The sequence below is a fragment of the Amphiprion ocellaris genome, chromosome 11 (assembly GCF_022539595.1).
Source record: "Amphiprion ocellaris isolate individual 3 ecotype Okinawa chromosome 11, ASM2253959v1, whole genome shotgun sequence".
In the NCBI taxonomy this organism is placed as follows: Eukaryota; Metazoa; Chordata; class Actinopteri; family Pomacentridae; genus Amphiprion; species Amphiprion ocellaris.
The window spans coordinates 36,075,001-36,094,396 of record NC_072776.1 but is presented as its reverse complement, the minus strand read 5'-3'; the positions used below and the strand labels follow the sequence as shown (position 1 = coordinate 36,094,396).

At 43.7% G+C, this 19,396-nt stretch overlaps 1 protein-coding gene across 1 annotated transcript in view; it reads left to right on the top strand.

Annotated features, from left to right (window-relative positions):
- The window catches only part of ttn.1 (titin, tandem duplicate 1), a 198,399-nt gene extending 182,320 nt beyond the window's left edge, over window positions 1-16,079 (top strand). The window contains exons 238-247 of the mRNA XM_055015241.1: window positions 5,060-5,359; window positions 5,481-6,056; window positions 6,159-6,464; window positions 6,605-7,210; window positions 7,342-12,377; window positions 12,489-12,645; window positions 13,039-13,523; window positions 13,622-13,775; window positions 13,996-14,313; window positions 14,737-16,079. Of these exons, the coding sequence (XP_054871216.1) occupies window positions 5,060-5,359; window positions 5,481-6,056; window positions 6,159-6,464; window positions 6,605-7,210; window positions 7,342-12,377; window positions 12,489-12,645; window positions 13,039-13,523; window positions 13,622-13,775; window positions 13,996-14,313; window positions 14,737-15,029 (8,231 nt within the window). The 3' untranslated portion in view covers window positions 15,030-16,079. The remainder of the gene's footprint in view (window positions 1-5,059; window positions 5,360-5,480; window positions 6,057-6,158; window positions 6,465-6,604; window positions 7,211-7,341; window positions 12,378-12,488; window positions 12,646-13,038; window positions 13,524-13,621; window positions 13,776-13,995; window positions 14,314-14,736) is intronic.
- The last annotated feature ends 3,317 nt before the right edge of the window (window positions 16,080-19,396 follow it).

Below are 19,396 nucleotides of genomic sequence, written 5' to 3'. Positions count from 1 at the left end.
ATCACTTCGGGGTAGAGAAAATTTGTCTTGGAGATATGAGAATGGGTGTAAAACGTTGTCATAGAACAACTGGTCAATGACTCTTAGGTTTCTGTCTGCCCAGTTCTTAAAAGTGATATCTGTTATTGAGGGGGGGGGAGTCCAGATTTCCACCAATCTGCATAGCCCGTGAAAGAGCAGCCGTCCCTCTAATTCTCTTTTGGATTATCGACCATATTTTTAAGGTGTGTTTCACCCATACATTTTTAATTTTCAATTTCTCCTGGGACTGCTTGCTCAGAAACACTAGAGCAGAAAGAGGTACAGTTGGCAGTGAGTTCTGCTCTATGCTTACCCATCCAGACTCCACATCATTGTTAATCCAGGTTACCACTGCTGTTAATTGTGCTGCCCAAAAATAATATTTTATGTTGGGGAGGCTGAGTCCACCCCTATTCTTCCCAAGAGTGAGCGTTTTAAGTCTCACTCTTGGTCTCTTATTTTGCCATATAAATCTGGATATAAGCTTGTCCAGTGTATTGAAGGCTGATGTTGGGATCCCGACTGGGAGAGACTGGAACAAGAACAGGAGTCTGGGGAGTAAGTTCATTTTAACCGCTTCTACTCTACCCAAAAGTGATAACGGTAGTACATCCCATCTTGCCAATTCATTTCTGAATATCTCAAATAATTTTTTATAATTAGCCTGGTATAGTTGTGCTACTTGGGGAGTGAGTATGATTCCTAAATATCTGAAGCCCCGTTTGGCTCTGTGAAAGGACACCACATCGTCAAGCTGGCTGGGCCATGCCCCAGACACCATCATTGCCTCTGATTTACTGGTATTAACTTTATACCCCAATACTAGACCATATTCATTAAGATTTTGTAGGAGAGCTGGGATTGAATGGACGGGGTTTTCAATAAATAATGATATGTCGTCCACGTATAGAGCTATCTTATGTTGGTTTCCACCCTCATCTCTAATTCCTTGTATAAGGGGGTTACTTCTAATCAAGGGGCTCAATGCTGAGAGCGAACAGAGCTGGGGAAAGTGCATCTCCCTGCCTCGTCCCCCGTCCCAGATCGAAAAAATCAGAGCATTGGCCGTTAACTCTAACTCTTGACCGCTGGTTCATATAAAACACTCCAATCCAACTCACAAAAGTTTCATTAAAACCCATATGAGCCAGTGTTTGCTGCAAAAACATCCAGTCCAATCTATCGAATGCTTTCTCAGCATCAAGGCTGAGAAGCATTGACGGAGTCTTTCTATGAGAAGCAATAGATTGTAGATTTAGAGCTCGATGAACATTATTGGTGCCCTGCCGCCCGTTGATGAATCCCGTTTGGTCTGAGTTAACTAATTTCCGAATGTGTTTTTGTACTCTATTTGCCAAGACAGAGGTCAGGATTTTTAAATCCTGACAAAGCAAACTTATAGGCCGATATCCCATGCACTGAGTGAGGTCCTTTCCGTCTTTATGTATGACTGTGATGATTGCCTCTGACCAAGTTTTTGGGGGATCTCTTTCATCCAGTGCATAATTATATACCCGACATAAAATTGGGGTTAACTCCTTAGTGAAAACTTTATAGTATTCCCCAGAGTAGCCATTGGCGCCCGGGGATTTACTATTCTTTAACTTACTTATACTATCTATTATTTCCTGTACTGTTATGGGGGAACATAGCATCTCAGCCTCATCTTGTGATAATCTGTTCAATTGGATCGAATTCAGAAGTTTTGTTATTTTTTCCTTCTTCCCTAGTAATTCTTGGCCTTCATATAATTTTTTATAGTATGCAGCGAACGCCTCTGCTATTTCTTTTGGTTGGGAAGTAATTCTATTCGTGTCAGGGTGTTTAATTTTAGGTACCACACGGTTCGATTGAGCTGTCCGTAACTGAAGAGCCAATAACCTACTAGCTTTATTACCCATTTCATAATATTTTCTTTTAACGAATCTCAGCATTCCCTCTGCTTTATATGTAAGTAGGTCATCTAATTTTTTTCTCTCCTGTTTTAATAATTATAAGGTTTTTCTTCTTCTTGATATTTTGTGTTCCTTTTCTAAATTCCTAATTTCAGTCTCCAATTCAAGTCTCCTGGCTTCTCTTTGTTTTTTTTATTCTCGAGGTAATTTGAATGATATTTCCCCTCATAACTGCTTTGGCACCATCCCATAGAATAGATGGAGTAACCTCCTCATTGTCGTTTATATCCATATATTCTTTTAGTCTGTCATGTAGTTCCTGTTGAATTAGGGGGTCATTCAGTATTGAAACATTAAGTCTCCAGTATCTGAATTGTTTTTTCTTGACCTAAGTTTATTTTCATCTTAATGGGGACATGGTCCGATAAAGTTATAGGTTCTATCTTACATTCTGTCACTCTATGTACATCAGCCTTTGACACAAGAAACATATCCAGTCGGGAGTAACTCCCATGAACATGGGACCTATATGTGTAGTCTCTGTCTCTGGGATGATGATATCGCCATACATCGGTCAAGCCCAATCCGTCCATCATTCCCAGGACAGTAACTGATTTTCTGGTTCGAGGTCCCTTTTCAGCAGGTAGTCGGTCTATATTTGAATTTAGTACACAGTTATAATCCCCCCCCAACCACTATGATTCCCTCCCCTTCATCTGCCAATTCGGAAGCTATTTTCTTAAAAAAAAATCTGGACAGTCCTCATTTGGTGCATACAAATTCAAGAATGTAAATCTGTTTTCCCCAATCGTACCTATCACCATGACATATCTGCCTTCCTTGTCTTTCAGTACTTTTTCACTGTTAAAAAAAACATTCCTTCTGATTAAGATAGCAACTCCGCTTTTCCTCCCTCCTTCATGAGATGCACTATATATTTGTTCTACCCAGTCCCTCCTTAATTTCAGGTGTTCTGCCTCAGACAGATGTGTCTCTTGTGACATTGCAACTGAACATTGTAAAGCTTTAAGTTGATTGAGTATTTTCTTTCTTTTAACTGGACTTCCCACACCCTTTATGTTGTAGCTAACCACAGTCAAACCATCCATATAACACTACTTTTAATCCTTACTGTCATAATGCTTTGTATTCATCTCATAAATGCCATATGCTTCATCACCTGTTATAAAAGTCCTATTAGTTGTCAAGGAAGTAACACAAAACAGAACAGAAACACTGAACATTTCCCGATAAAGAACATCAGGAATCAAACATACCAAACTGTCTTCCAAGTCCTCAACTGGCCTACCTCCAAAAGTGACCAGTTCCCATGTGGAACCGGGCGGAGGGTGGTGGATGTCACATTGTGCAGCAGTCCCGCTCCATCGGGTATATTGCTGCGGCCCTATGATGGCTGAGTGTAAATCACTCATATTGAGTCCACTGCAGCTGATGCCACAAACCAAAACGACCAACTAATATGCTGTTATTACATTCTGGACTCGGCAAAATATAAATAATAGTAATAATAATAAAAACATGTATATATGTATACATATACACATGCACACATATTATGTACATATGTATATCTATGTATCTATAGATTCATATAAAACCCACAACACAACTATAATAGGAGGGTAATAGGAACATTTAGCTTTAACCTAACATAAAATTATCCAGAGCTGTTCATAGTTATCTAAGTTAAACAAAATAACCAAAAAACACCTTATTTTTGTATAATCTGCCCAGTCATTTCAAGGAAAGAAAAACCTGCAGTCTTTTTTCGTAAACATGTTCCGACCACCTTGGTTGGCGTCCCGTCTCTCCCACCTGTGTCTGGCCAACTCTCGCTCCACTTTGTCCCACTCATCAACTCGGAACTGCATGTTCAGGTCCTGAAGCACCGGCGCTGCATCCATTACCGTCTGGAAAGTTATTTCCTCGGAGCCCACCGACATCCTTAATCGTGCTGGATACAAGCACTTCACTTTAATACTTTTCTGCTTCAGCTGTTTAACAACGTATCTGACCTGGGTGCGTTTCCTCTGCAGCTCAGGTGAGTAATCATTATCAAAGTAGATCTGCCTCTCACCCATCTTCACTGTGCGCAGTTTCCAAGCTTGTTGGAGGATCTGTTCCTTCACCGTGTAGTCCGCAAATCTAATCACGATGGAGCGAGGGGGGTCATTTTCTTTCGGTTTCGGCATAAGCGCTCTGTGCGCCCGGTCAATCCTGATGTCATCTTCTTTTAGCGGTAGATCAGTCAGCACCGTCGGCAGTAGCTTTTTGATGAAGGTCACCGTGTCTCTTCCCTTGCTTCCTTCAGGAACCTGATACAGCCTTAAGTTTTGTCTTCTCTCCCGGTTCTGAAGATCCTCACATCATTCCACAAGTTCCGTCTCACGCTGCAGGAGGAAGCCGATGGCTTTTCCGTGAGCCGCTGTGGTCTCCTCTGTAACTGTTATACGCTCCTCTGCGTCAACAACCCTCTTTTCTAACTTTGTTAGTTGTGCACTTAAACCTTCAACTGATGTTTCAAGTTGCATGAATGATTCCTGGGATTGGCCTTTGAATTCCTTTACATCCATCCTCATCTGGAGAATGTCCCCCTGTATTTCTCGGTTCGATTGGACGATGACTTGCAGCATCTCCTCCATGGTTTTAGCAGCATGTTCAGTATATTTGCTAGCGCTAGCTGCGCCCGGCTTAGCAGGCTTGTTAGCTTCAGTTGTTTCCGGCAATTTTTCGTCCCCTTCTTTGTTTCTAAACTGGTATCTGGAGAGTCTGTCTCCGGAGCTCGTCTTTGCGGTGTTGTTGGGCATGTTTATTGCCGAGTTTTGTTCAAATGTCATTTGATAAGTTGGTTAATCAGCAGAGCTCAAACTTTTGCATCCTATACGAACATGGCGCCACCGAAAGTCCCCTATTGATGATATTTTAATGCACATAGTACCACCAAATGTCAATACTTTCTCACAGTAAATCAAAGTAAAACCTCACCAACTAGGTTGGAATGGAAACTCTTATTCAATTTTACAGACAAAAATAGTCAAAAAATATACACTGTTTATTGTTTCAGTCAAAAAATGACTGTTAAACACACCGAACATTTCTTTATTTTGCCTTTGTCCTTTCAGACAAGCCCAGCCAACCAGGGGAGATTGACATTGTGACTGTGATGAACAACTACATCACAATTCGCTGGCAAGCTCCAGAGTGCGATGGTGGAAAAGAGGTCCTGGGCTACTGGATGGAGTACAGAAAGTCCATCGAGAGCTCCTGGAAGAAGTGTAACAAGCAGCGGTTGAAGGAAAAGGAGTTTACCATGCCTGGACTGGCCGAGGCTACAGAGTACGAGTTTAGAGTGTTTGCTGAGAATGAGACGGGAATGAGCAGACCTCGTAGGACTGCCACTTGCATCAAGACCAAACTCAGTGGTAAGTACACTGAAATACTCTGTGTGACGATTACTTGCAGACTTTTTTTCCCAGAGTGATTTCACCAACATAATACCCTATATGTGTTTCATGAATATACATTCTGGTTTTATACCTACAGTTGAAACTAAACCAAGCCTGAGAAAGGAAATGGATGAAGTAACTGTTAAGCTTGGTCAGCCCGGTGTGATGAAGTGCCAGATTATTGGCAGACCTGTCCCCAATATTAAGTGGTATCATGCTGGCAAGGAGGTTGTCGAGTCTCGCAAGTACGAGATGAGCTCTGATGGCCGCAACCACTCCCTGTCTATCATGACTGACCAGCAGGAGGATGAGGGAGAATATACCTGCAAGGCCATCAATGATGCAGGAGAAGCCGAAACTACAGGCACTCTGGTGTTGGAGGCTGCTCCATCCTTCCACCCCGACTACCCACTGAAAGAAACCTACTACGCCGGCTTGGGAACTACTCTACGCATCCACGTTGTCTACATTGGCCGCCCTGAGCCCAAGATCATGTGGCTGCATGGGGCAAAGACCCTGGAGAACTCGGACGACATTAGCATTGAGACCACTGAGCACTACACGCATCTTGTCCTTAAGAATGTGCAGCGCAGAGTCCATGGAGGCAAATACAGGATCAGACTGCACAACCACTTTGGCAGGGCAGACACTGCCTTCAGTGTTGAGATCTATGGTATGTTGCTATATATTACCTGCAGCAAGTGCAACAATGCGCACACCTGTAAAGGTAGTATCATCAGATTTGTAAATGAAACATTTTATACTTCTCTCACAGACAAACCAGACATGCCTCAGGGTCCCATCATCCTGGATGCTCTCCTAAAGAACTCAGTGATCATCAGCTGGAAGCCTCCGAAGGACGACGGTGGCTGCATGATCACCAACTACATTGTGGAGAAGCGCGAAGACAAGGAGGGCACCGAGTGGGAACTGGTATCATCATCCATCAATGGCACATCTTGCCGTGTGCCCAACCTCATCGACAGTGCTGGATACTTCTTCCGTGTCTATGCCCAGAATCGCTATGGCAACAGTGAGCCACTGGAGCTCACATCCCCCATCCTCATCAAGAGCCAGCTGGGTAAGTTTGACAAAGTCTTCAGTTGTGTTTCATAAGTACTGACAATGTTGAGAAAGATCCATTCATAAGTAAAGAAATATCTAGGTACACTGTGTAAAAGTACTGACAGTGTTTTTGTGTTTACACGTTCCTGTCTACAGAGAAGCCATCACCACCTCTGTCACCAGTTGTTTCTGGAATTACCAAGGACTCCTGCGTGGTTTCCTGGAAGCCTCCACTCAGTGACGGTGGATCTAAGATCAAGAGCTACTGTCTTGAGAAGAAGCACAAGAAGGACAAGAAGGAATGGACTGAATGGACTCCTGTGACCACTGATGAAATCAAACAGACAGTGTTCTCTGTCAAGCATCTGACAGAGGGCGTTGAGTACATCTTCCGTGTTAACTGCGAGAACCTTGGAGGACAAAGTGAGTACAGCGAGGAGACTGCACCCATCATTCCGGCTACAGCTGTAGACGTCCGTGCTCCAGCCTTCAAGGAGGAGCTGAGAAACATGAGTGTCAAGTATAAGAGCAATGCTACGCTCGTCTGCAAGATCCTTGGACAGCCCAAGCCTGTGATTAAATGGTTCAGGCGAGGAAAGGAGATCCACTCTGATGGAAAGAAAATCAAGATCCAGGAGTTTAAGGGAGGTTACCACCAGCTGGTCATCACTGAGGCAGATGAGGAAGACTCTACTGTTTACCAGATTAGGGCCACCAACCAGGGAGGCTCCATCTGTGCTACAGTGTCCCTGGATGTTGAAAGTAAGCTTGCAAATACTTAGTCTCTCTATCAAAACCAATGTCTGCATAAACTAACTTTTAAATTCAAACAAATATGACAGTTATATTTTTAATACTTCAGTCTTACACTGTACTTATACTTGCATTTCTAGTCCCTGCCAAGATCAACCTGCCAAAGACCCTGAAGGACAAGGAAGCCATCCCCGCCCTGCGTGGAGAGGTGGTCAACATCAAGATTCCATTCGGCGGCAAACCAGATCCTGTCATCACATGGCAGAAGGGGCAAGATCTCATTGACAGCAATGGCCACTACCAAGTCATCGTCACCAGATCATTCACCTCGTTGGTGTTCCCCAACGGTGTTGAGAAGAAGGATGCTGGTTTCTACATCGTTTGTGCCAAGAACAGATTTGGCATTGACCAGCAAACAGTTGAGCTAGATGTAGCTGATGTGCCTGATCCTCCACGTGGTGTTAAAGCTAGTGACATCTCCAGAGACTCGGTCACTCTGAACTGGGTGGCCCCAGCCAATGATGGTGGCAGCAAGGTCGTCAGCTACATTATTGAGAAGTGCCCTACCACAGCTGAGAGGTGGCAACGTGTTGCACAGTCCCGTGACACCCGCTACACTGTTATCAACCTGTTCGGAGGAACAAGCTATCAGTTCAGAGTTATTGCTGAGAACAAGTTTGGACAGAGTGCCCCATCTGAGTCCAGTGGACCTGTCATGACCAAAGAGGACAAGTCTAGAGTCCTGCTCTATGACAGAGAGGTGGACGATACTGGACGTGTTCCCAAGGGCAAGGCTCCACACGGTGATGCCAAGAATCTGCACAACAAATACTCCATTGCAGAAGAGCTAGGTAGAGGTCAGTTTGGTATTGTCCATCGCTGTGTTGAAACCAGCTCTGAGAAGACATATATGGCTAAATTTGTCAAAGTGAGAGGTGCTGATCAGGCAATTGTCAAGAAGGAAATTGCAACACTGAATCTGGCCAAACACACAAACTTCCTCCTTCTCCATGAGTCCTTCGACAGCCCTGAGGAACTTGTGATGATCTATGACTTCATCTCTGGTGTTGACATCTTCGAGCGCCTCAACACAGCTGAGTTTGAGCTGAATGAGCGTGAGATTGTAAACTACATCAGGCAGATCTGCTCAGCTCTTGAGTTCCTTCATGCTGAGAGCTATGGACACTTTGATATCAGGCCTGAGAACATCGTGTACACCACCAGAAGCAGCTCTAATGTGAAAATTATTGAGCTTGGACAGTCCAGACACCTGACTCCTGGGGACCAGATCAAGGTTCAGTACACTACTGCAGAGTACGCTGCCCCTGAGATCCACCAGTGTGACATGGTGAGCACAGTCACTGACATGTGGTCAGTTGGTGTCCTTGCCTATGTGCTGCTCAGTGGACTCAATCCATTCACAGCTGAAACCAACCAACAGATGATCGACAACATCTCCAATGCAGCCTACAGCTACGATGATGAGTCCTTCAAGCAGGTCAGTGTGGAAGCATTGGACTTCACCGACCGTCTCATGACAAAAGAACGTAAGCACCGTATGAAAGCAGCTGAGGCTCTGGCACATCCTTGGCTCACCAAGCCTACTGAGGAGCTCAGCGCCAGATCAATTCCATCTGGAAGGCATAAGAGATACTACCAGACAATGCTGAAAAAAGAGTGGAGCACTGTTGTATCTGCTGCCCGTGTGGCCAGTGGCGGTTCCATCAGATCACAGCGTGGCGTCTTCGTTGCCAAGGTGAAGATTGCTCCGTTTGAACACGGCCCTCTTGCAGGTCAGATTAGCCACGCTATGGTGAATGACGGGGACAGTGTGAAGTTCATCTGCAACATCGACAATTATGACAGCACCACTGAGGTTACGTGGTACTGTGGCGTCAGGCAACTTGAAGCTGGTGACAAATATGAAATTGAGTATGAGGATGGTCTGGCTGTAATCACTGTCAACAAGGTTACAAGAACAGACGATGGAACATACAGGTGCAAGGTTGTGAATGAGTACGGTGAGGACAGTGCTTATGCAGAGCTGTTTGTCAACACTGTTAGATCATACCGTGACTTCTTCACCACCCGAGTGGTGAAGAAAACAAAGCGCAGAGTAGACACTGCCAGAATGCTGCAGAAGCCGCCAGAGTTCACCCTGCCTCTGATCAACCGCACAGCGTACATTGGTGAGGATGTGCGTTTTGGTGTCACCATCACCGTTCACCCTGAGCCTCGTGTCATCTGGCATAAGTCTGGACAAAAGCTCATCCCTGGACATGATGACAGAAAATACACTTTCATTAGCGACAAAGGTTTGTACCAGCTGATTATCCACAACCTAGACAATGAGGATGATGCTGAGTACAGCGTTGTGGCTCGTAACAGGTACGGTGATGACAGCTGCAAGGCTCGTCTCACCGTTGTTCCTCGACCTAAACCAGCAGATCTCACTCTGAGGCCCATGTTTAAACGCCTTCTCGCTAACGTTGAGTGCAAAGAGGGCCAAAATGTGCGTTTTGAGATCAGAGTATCTGGCCATCCCACGTTGAAGTGGGAGAAGGATGGCACTCCTTTAGCCTTTGGACCCTCCATCGAGGTCATCCACGAGGGGCTGGACTACTTCATCCTTCATGTGAGAGACACTCTCCCCGAGGACTCTGGTGTTTACAGAGTTACTGCTACCAACTCTGCTGGATCTGCAAGCTGCCAGGCCACGCTCAAGGTGGAGCGTGTTGCCCACGTAAAGAAGGATATTGAGACCAGTGAAAAGGAGAAGGAAAAGGCCGCTGGAAAAGAGGAGTTAGATAAGAAGGTGAGGCTGTCTCAGATTTTGTCTGGAACTGTTGTTATGCCTCTGCCACCTGCAGCAGTACAGGCTGTAAGAGAGGCAGCCACCATGTTCAAACCTGCTGTCACCACTAAGAAGGGCGAGAAGACTGAGGCCGAGATCCAGAAAGAACAGGAGGAGAGGAAGAAGAGGGCCGATGAGAAAAGGCTGCGTATGCCCTACGTCGTCCCCACGCCTCGTGTCATTAACCCTGCTGTTCTGGAGGAGGATGTGGAAATAAAACACTTTAAACCACTCTCTGACATGAAATGGTACAAGAAGCTGCGGGACCAGTATGAGTTCCCTGAGCCGATGGACAAAATCAAGCAGAAGAGGATGAAGCGTATCCGCCTCTCCAGGTGGGAGCAGTTTTATGAGGTGCCCATCAGGATCAAGGACCAGTACAAGCCCAAATGGCGGATCTCATCCATGACCCAAGATGACTTAGAGACAGTGAGGCCTGCAAGGCATCGTACACCTTCCCCTGAGATGGAGGCTTACCACAGGATCAGGAGGAGGTCCCTGGGTGACTTGTCAGATGAAGAGCTGCTGCTGCCGGTGGATGAGTACTTGTCCATGAAGAGAACTGAGGAGGAGAGGCTGCGTCTGGAGGAGGAGCTGGAGCTTGGTTACTCTGCCTCTCCACCAAGCCTCAGCCCAGTTCGCTTTGAGCTGTCTGCACTGCGTCCTTCTTCTCCAAGAAGAGTCTATAGCGATGATGAAGAGGGAGAAGAAGTCCACAGGTATGACTCCTACCGAATTCCATCTAAATATGAGGCTGGCCCAAGCTTTGTTGACCTCCGCCAGCGTCACGACAAAGCCACATACAAACCTCCGAGACAGAAGCAGAGGGTGTATGAAGAAAGAGAAGATCAGGAGCTGCTGCGTCCTCACACCACCGCCCAGAGAATCTCTTCTTACAAGAGTGAACTGAAACGCATGGAGTTTGAAGACAAGACCCGAGCCTCAAGAAAGGAAACAACTGTTACCATTTCAACAGTCTCTGAGGCCATGGAGTCTGAACACCTAACGACTTTCACCTCAGAATATATTCCTAAACCAATCAAGAAGCTCCCAACGCCTGAACCTGTAAGGAGGAGGTCTCCAACCCCAGAGAAAGCTGCAAAGACAGACGTCAGCTTTCCTAAAGTCGACTTCATGTCCAGGTACGAAGAGAGAAAGCAGGCTCTGAGATCAGAGAGAAGATCTGTGGAGAGGAAGGTGGAGGTGGTTACACAGACTCCCTTTAGCCTTGATCACGCCCCTCGTATCACCATCAGGATGCGATCTCACCGTGTGCCCTACGGCTCCAACACTAGGTTCACCCTGAACATCCAGGCCAAACCTGAGCCAGACGTCAAGTGGTTCCACAACGGAAAAGAGATTCACCAGAGCAGCAAATACCACATGACCAACATCAGCGGAGTTCTGACTCTCCAGATCATCAGATGTGTGACTGAAGACTCCGGAACTTACCGTGTGGTCTGCAGGAATGCCAAAGGAGAGACTTCTGACTATGCCACATTGGATGTAGCAGGAGAAGAGTATGCCGCCTTCTCTTCACTCCGCAAAGATGAGGAGCCTCCGTCTGCCCATCTGCCCGAGATGACCAGAACAGAGGTGTACCACATGTCCTCCTCCAAAACAACGGTGAAGGAAACTGAAACAGTTAAAGAGACCACCACTGTTGTTGAAAAGCTGAGGGAGAAACCCAATGTTCCCGCCAAAATCCTGACCAAACCACAGTCATTGACAGTGGAGGAGGGAGACAATGCCAGGTTTGACTGTGATGTAGATGGAGAACCGGCACCAGCTATCACCTGGCTGCATGAAGGTGCTGCTGTTGGTCCCTCCGCTCGCCACCACATCGTCTCTACTCAGTACAACTCCTCCTTCGAGATCTCAGCTGTAGAGGTGTCGGATGAAGGCAGCTACAGTCTACTTGTGGAAAACGCTGGAGGCAAACAAGAAGCCCATTTCACGCTGAAGATCCGGAAGTCTGAGTCAAAGGACAAAGTGGTCTCCACAACTAGAGTCACCTCTCCCGAGGCTAAATCCCCTCTTCCCAAGTCTCCTGAGCCAATCAAATCTCCACAGAGAGTCAAGTCTCCAGTCTCCCCAAAGTCCCCGACACCGAAGTCCCCAACACCAAAGTCTCCTACTCCCAAATCCCCAACTCCATCTGAGAGGGAACGAGTGATTTCTCCAACAAAGCCACCAAACAAGAAGCCGTCTTTCTCTGCTCTACTGAGCGACGTCGCTGCAGCTTCCGACTCGATTGTAAAATTGTCAGTGAAGCTGACAGGAGAGCCCAAACCTGCAGTCTCATGGATGAAAGACGGAAAGGTAACATATTCAAATAATTTCACTGCTCATTTTCAGTTAACAGGGAAAAGAGTTGTGCCAACATCACAAATTCATTGTGTAATGATTGAATCATATTTTCCTGTTTGACAGGTTCTCTCTCAGGGTGGGAAGTACGAAATATTTGAGGATTCTGGCTCTGCATATCTTGAGATCTATGAATCTGAGGTCTCTGATAGTGGGGTCTACAAGTGCACTGCTTCCAATTCTGCTGGAGCAGCATCGACGACCTGCACTGTCACCGTACGAGGTAAGTAAGGAAATGTCCTTACCTTGTTCATGAGTCACAACATACCACTATAAATGTGGTGCTAGATAGAGTCCTAGGCTGATAAATCACATTCTCCAGACATGGGGGACATGTTTGGTACAGACTATCAAAAAATCACATCATCGTTTTTGCACAATCCTCTCTGCTGTTGCAATACTGCAAATTTCCCTGTTGTGGTAATAATAAAGGCTTATCTCACCTTATCTTATATATTTTTTTGTGAAAAGAAAAGCACAAGTTACCATTCCCGGTAGAATCATGACTCATGTAGCATATGATTTTTCTGCATCGTTCAGCCCCAGACATAATCATCCATCACCCTGCAGCTGCAACTGTTCCCTCCAATAAACTTTACATTTCTTTCTGTTCCAGCCTCAAAGAGCTCCAAAATAACAGTCTGTGAGGACATCATTAAAAAGGAAACAGTTCTTGAGGAAGTGTCGTCCTCTTTGAAGGAGGTAAAGTCCTCCCACAGCCAGATGTCCGTCACAGAGGGCCAGTCTCTGACTCTGAAGGCCAACATCCCAGAGGCCTCCAACGTCAGATGGATCCTGAACGGAGTGAAAGTGGCAAACTCAGAGCAGTTCAGATACGGAGTTTCTGGAAACGACCTGACTTTGACCATCAGGTCTGTCAGCCAGCACGATCAGGGGATCATCACGTGTCAGGCTCAAACATCGCGAGGCCTCGTCAGATGTCAGTTCAACACCACAGTCACGGCCAAGCGTTCAGACGCACCACACTTTTTGGTGCAGCCCCGGTCCCAGAACGTGGACGAGGGACAAAATGTTAAGTTCACATGTGAAGTAGCAGGAGAGCCTTCTCCTGAAGTGGAGTGGCTAAAAGACAACATGATGGTTAGTAGCTTTGTAATTAGGACAAAATACTATCTGGAAGCCACCACCCAATGAAATCCTGTGTAGCTGGCTTAACACAGTCCTGTCTCTCTCTCTAGATATCTGTCACATCAAACATCAGACTGAGCCGCTCTAAGAACGTTTACACTTTGGAGATATGTGAAGCCACGGTTGCAGACAGCGGGAAATACACAATAAAAGCCAAAAACCAGTTTGGACAGTGCTCTGCGACATCATCCCTCAACGTCCTCAGTAAGTAACAGCTGTACTTCTAATCACTGTAGGTTTGATGGCTTGAATACTAAACTTTGTGATGAATAATGATACTTGGATTGCACCAAAGCCAACATTTTAAATTTAATTAAACATTCAGACTTTTGAGTGTAAATCCAAGGCTTCCACCATCTGCAGACTGTCTGCAGTACTTCATCCAGTCATGTGAGCTGTGTGCTTGTCATTTACATTCTCACAGCTCTTGTTGAAGAATCAACAAAAATGACTGTTGTGGAAAAAAGAGCTTCTACTGACGCTGCGAGCATGCACGGAGGTTTGGTGGCCTCGTCAGTTCGTATGGAAGCAGCTTCCATGCAGGCCAGCAGTTACAGCAGCAGCTCACGCTCTGCTGCTGAGCATTCGTTTGAGAGCATGTCTGCGACTAGCATGTCTGCCATGATGGCTAAGTCAGTGGTTTCTATGAGCTCCAGCAGCCAAATGATGGAAATGTCTACACTGTCGCATGCTGAGGCCTCCTCCTCCTCGCTGAGGACTCTGACCACCAGGGTTAAAAGAGGTGAGCTGCACTGAACAGTTAACTGAAGGTGAACTTACACTGAGGGAACCAGAGGTGGCCTGAATGAGTGGAGACTCTCTGTGAGTAAAGGTGGTGAAGATAGCTTCACTGGGAGAGTGTTTTGTTGTTTGTTTTCCTCAGTTTGATCTGCCTGTGATCATCAGCGGACATCTGAGACATTTGTTCTGATGTTTATAACAGTGCTGGTTTGAAGACTCTCAATCAGTCCGTTAAGCAGATTTTTGTCTAATTTTACAAGCTGGGACTGTTTTCCAACTACCTGCTTGGATTTGTGACAGATTTCTGGAACCATCCTCAGAAAAGTCTCAAAAATAAAACCGTTGATGTGAAAGAGACAAACTGAAGCTGACAGACTCTTGTCTACGTTAGAAGGTCCTCACTGGCTGCTCTCTCCACTGACAGGTTCTCCACCAAAGATCGAAGCTCTTCCGCAGGACATCAGCGCCGAGCCAGGGAAGTCCCTGACCGTGGCGGGGGTGTTCTCTGGAGACCCTGCCCCCTCCGTCCAGTGGCTCCGTTCGGGTCGAACCCTTCCCAACGGGGACGAGCGGTACCATGTGGAGAACTCGACCGACCTGTCCACCCTCCTGATCTGTGCGGTGAAGGAGGCTGACGCCGGAGCTTACACCCTCCGACTGTCCAACGAGTTCGGCTCCGACTCTGCAACCGTCAACGTTCACATTCGGTCCATGTAAAAAAGGGGGAAAAAAAGTTAATTTCTATGCCCCCTTTCCCTCATCCAGAACTTTTTTATTTAGTGAATGAGCAACAATAATCTACTGGATAAAGATCTGGATTTCTGTTCTTGTAAATATAAACTATTTTTGTACCAAACTTGACATTAATTTATGCCAAACTAGACTAAAGTCTAAAGTTGTTATAAAATGTGCCATATTGGACAATTATGACTTAGGATTATTGAACCACTTTTCTGTGACATGTACATAATGTATATAGCCGAATTTACCGGTTATGGGAAATGTATGCATTGTTATTTATGACAATAATATTAACAGAAACAAAAGAACAACTGCAGTCTAACAGGAGAAAGTTCCAGCAGGAACGAATACCCTGTTAGACTGAGAAACTAAACTCTGTGCCTCAACGATAAGTTGAAGTCTTAAGATTGCCTCAGCAGGTAGAGAGGCTCCCTGCTGACGTTATGAACCGCAAACAGAAAGACAATGTTGTTGTTTTGGACGCGCATCTGCGTGCGATATTACACTTTCCTATGAGTTGTACCATGAGTGTAAGACCCTGAGTGCTGTTTGCATCACCCTCATGTAAGCAGCATGAACGGCCTTGTGCTCAGACTGACTGTGTCGTACCACCGTGATTTGATGACCGGCTCAGAGTGCAAGCGGCCTGCACTCTCAGCGCTTAGATCATTTAACAAAGAGCGCTGCTTCTGGCGCAGCACGGCCAGATCGGCTTCTCAAAACGAAACATCTCCTGGCCATGAACGAACAGAAAGCCGATGCCGGCTCTGCTGTGCAGAAGCAGCGCCGTCTCTCGGAGGATAGTTAGCAACGTGTTGTTTGAGTGTGAGTGTTTGTAGCTTTTAGTCCTTCCAGCTGTTAGTCAGAGCTTCTTCAGCCACAGCGACGCCACCTGCTCTGGACAGAGAGAGAAGCAGCTCTGTTTCACGCTGCACTTTGATTTATTGATCTGTTGACATAGAACCATATTTCATCCTCCTCGAGTTTGATGTATTACTGATTTATTAAAGCATGATTTCAGCACTACACATGTCCTCAGTGTGTTTCCTGAGTCTGTGGTGGAGTTTATGATGAAGTACATTTACTGCCTTCACTGACACCTGAGTACAGCTTTGAGGTACTTCGTGTTTTTACTGCTAGACGACACTTTTTAGAACAGAACATTTATAAAAGCCACTCTTGCTGCTCTTTAAAGACAAACAGATGAGCTGTTTATGAAATAAAAAAGTTAAACTACGCTGTAAAAACGTTAATGTTGGAGAAGAGAAGATGTTCTACAGTATGATGCTTTCAAGACTCACTGCACCACAGTGTTTCTGATGATATACTGTTGAAGATTATTTTTGGAACATTTTTTAACTTTTAGCGAAGTGCAGCTGAGGAGGGGAAGAAAAAATTTTTGAGGACAAACTATATTATGATATTTTCCATAAAATACTACTGTTTTTTGACAACATTGTTTTTGTAATTTAATTTACTGTAACGTTTATGCTTTACTGAAAATACTTTACAATATACTAAAATGCTTTGACATTGCTTCATATTCTGACTTTCTGATAGTAAATGAAATGAATAGCAAAAACAAATATGTTAGAATCAAAAAAATATCAACCAAATGTTTAGAAAAATAGCAACAAATCCAATAACAGTATGAAAACAAATAAAATGCCAGGAAATGTCAAAAAAAATTAATAAAATATCAAAAACAATAATACAGAAAATATCCACAATTACTTATTAATTAAAGATACTAACAAAAAGTGCACAAAGTATAAATCAAATTAATGAAAATAGAATTTCAACAAAAATATTAGAAAAATTATTATAAAATGCCCAAAACAGATAAAACAGCAATCAAATTAACAACAGATAAACAATATTATCAGAATGTTAAGAAGATATTCATGAAATTTCCCCAAAAAAATCTTTAACATATTATCACAGAATATAAAAAATGTTAACTAAATGCTTAAAAATGGTAAAATTCTCAGAAGGAAAAAACAATTTTGAAGAAAATCCCTTTATTGATATGTTTTGTAGAATTCCATTAATTTTCATTGAAAACTATTTTAAATAACAAATGTCAGAATAAGACCTGCCCAGCTGATTACAGACTTTAAGACAATAATTGTTTTAATTTCAGGTTTTCTGAAAGAAAGGTATTATCTCAGGAAATATGGACTAATTGGACAGAAATCTGAATTTTGGATAAAACAGCTTCTTTGATTTGGTCTTTATTTTTTTCTATCCTGTCTGCTGCTGGAACTGCAGTGTTTCCTGCTGACGGATTAATAAAGGACGATCTGATCTGAACTTATCTTAAAATGTTTCAGACTTTTTAACGAAGGCTTGAAAGACGGCCGTCAGACACGCAGCTGGATGGAGGTTTGCTTCGCGTTTCCAGATTTAACATCCAAACCTCCAACGGCGGCCAGCAGACTGTTTGTTGAGTTAATATCTGCAGCTCCACTGAATCTGAAAACTGACCTGAGAAGATGAAGAATCAATGATCAAAAACCTGTTTAGAGGTTAAACATGAAACTGAGCTAATTTTTTCTGTGCTTTTAAAGCATTTTTCTGAGGAACAAACTGAAGTAAACCAGAGTTAAAGCTTCAGGTTTTCTACAGATTCAAACATGATTGGTTTCCAAATCTGTGGGATTCAAGCAGCGTTTGAACACATTAAAGTCCAGAGACGGCAGGTAAATCTGTGACGAGTCAACAGCGACACCTGGAGGATCAAACATTAAACTCAGGAAAAGTGACGTTACAACATGTAAGATTGTTTAGAGAATGAATTAAAACCTGATCATTCCTGCTGCATCATATTCTGTTAGACTAGACTAATGTTGACACCAGATTCATCTCTGATGTTCTCAGTCTGAAACAGAACCAACAGAACCAGAAGTGATCTCTATCAGAGGAGAACCTAAACACTCAAATCAAACTGCTTTATTAATGAGATGAGAACATGAGAACATTAATGTTGTTTCTGCATTTAACAACCAGAGCATACGTTAGAGTATAACTGCTTTAGACAAGGCTTGAAATATGTCTAAAATGACTCAATGTTGTTCAAAATGTCTTTTAAATTGTGCAAAATTACTTGAAAATTCTTTAATAACTCAAATACTGTCCAAAATTACTTAAACATTTGTTTAAAATGACATAAAATGATCCAAAATTACCCAAATATGTCCAAAATTAGTCAGACGTTGTCCAAGTGGGCTCAACATTTGTTCAAAATCACCTGAAAATCAGTCCAAAATCATCCAAAATAAATTTTTATTTTACTATAATAGTCCTGACCAACCACCTATCAACATGCTGAGCCTTCAAGTTTACCCACAATGACCTTTTAAAGGTTTTCTTTGAAAATTACTTTAAAATTTGCTCCAAATGACATAAAAGTCGTCTAAAATCACACAAAAAATTGCCCAAAATGACTGTTTTGTGTTTTTTTTTTTTTTTTTTAATAAAAAAAGGCTTTAAATGTGTCTAAAATGACTCTGTTTTGTTCAAAATGTCATTTATAGTTGTTCTCAATTGATAAGACACTGTTCCTGAAAAATAGTACACATTTCCCAAAACACTGCACTCTATTTTCTTTATTTGAACACAATTCACAAAGCACTGCACACTTGTGTCAAAAGCACACTTTATTGTCAAAATCTGAACTTTGTTTTCAAAATTAAAACACATGAAGCAAAACTAGGACACTGCACTGCTAAATACAAAACACTCTTCTCTCACTGTGTTTTCACAGTCCTCAAAAATGACAAAAACACAAATGTATCCTATAAATGAATCAGAGGCCATTGCAGTGCTTGACTGTACATTATAAAATAAAAATAATTTTAGGCAAACAACACAGCCCTGCATTGTACACAGTACAGTCTGCAGATATTTACACCACGTCTGCATCAATTCTTTCAGCCTGTTCAGACCTCAGGACCTCATCAACATCACAAGCTGTGTTTTCTCTGGAAAGAAAGAACTAGGCCGTTTCTCAATTCTAAGTACGCAAGTCTGTACTCACGGACTTGCGAGAACGGACTTGTGAGAACACATCGAGGCTAAAGTGCATTTAGAACACCTGCGTACCTGATGACGTCACCGCCTCGGTTCATCTACTCCGGTTATCGTTACCGTGAAAAACAACAAAAGAGAACATATATAATAACACAGCCCTGCATGTTCACGTTTTAATGTTAAAACAGTTATTATGTATATATATTCAGGTTTGTGAGATCGTTATAAATCTTTTTTTTAATGGTTTAGAGCCACTGATTTATTGACAGCTGTAGTTTGTGAGGAACTGAACCGTCTCATTCTCAGGTCTA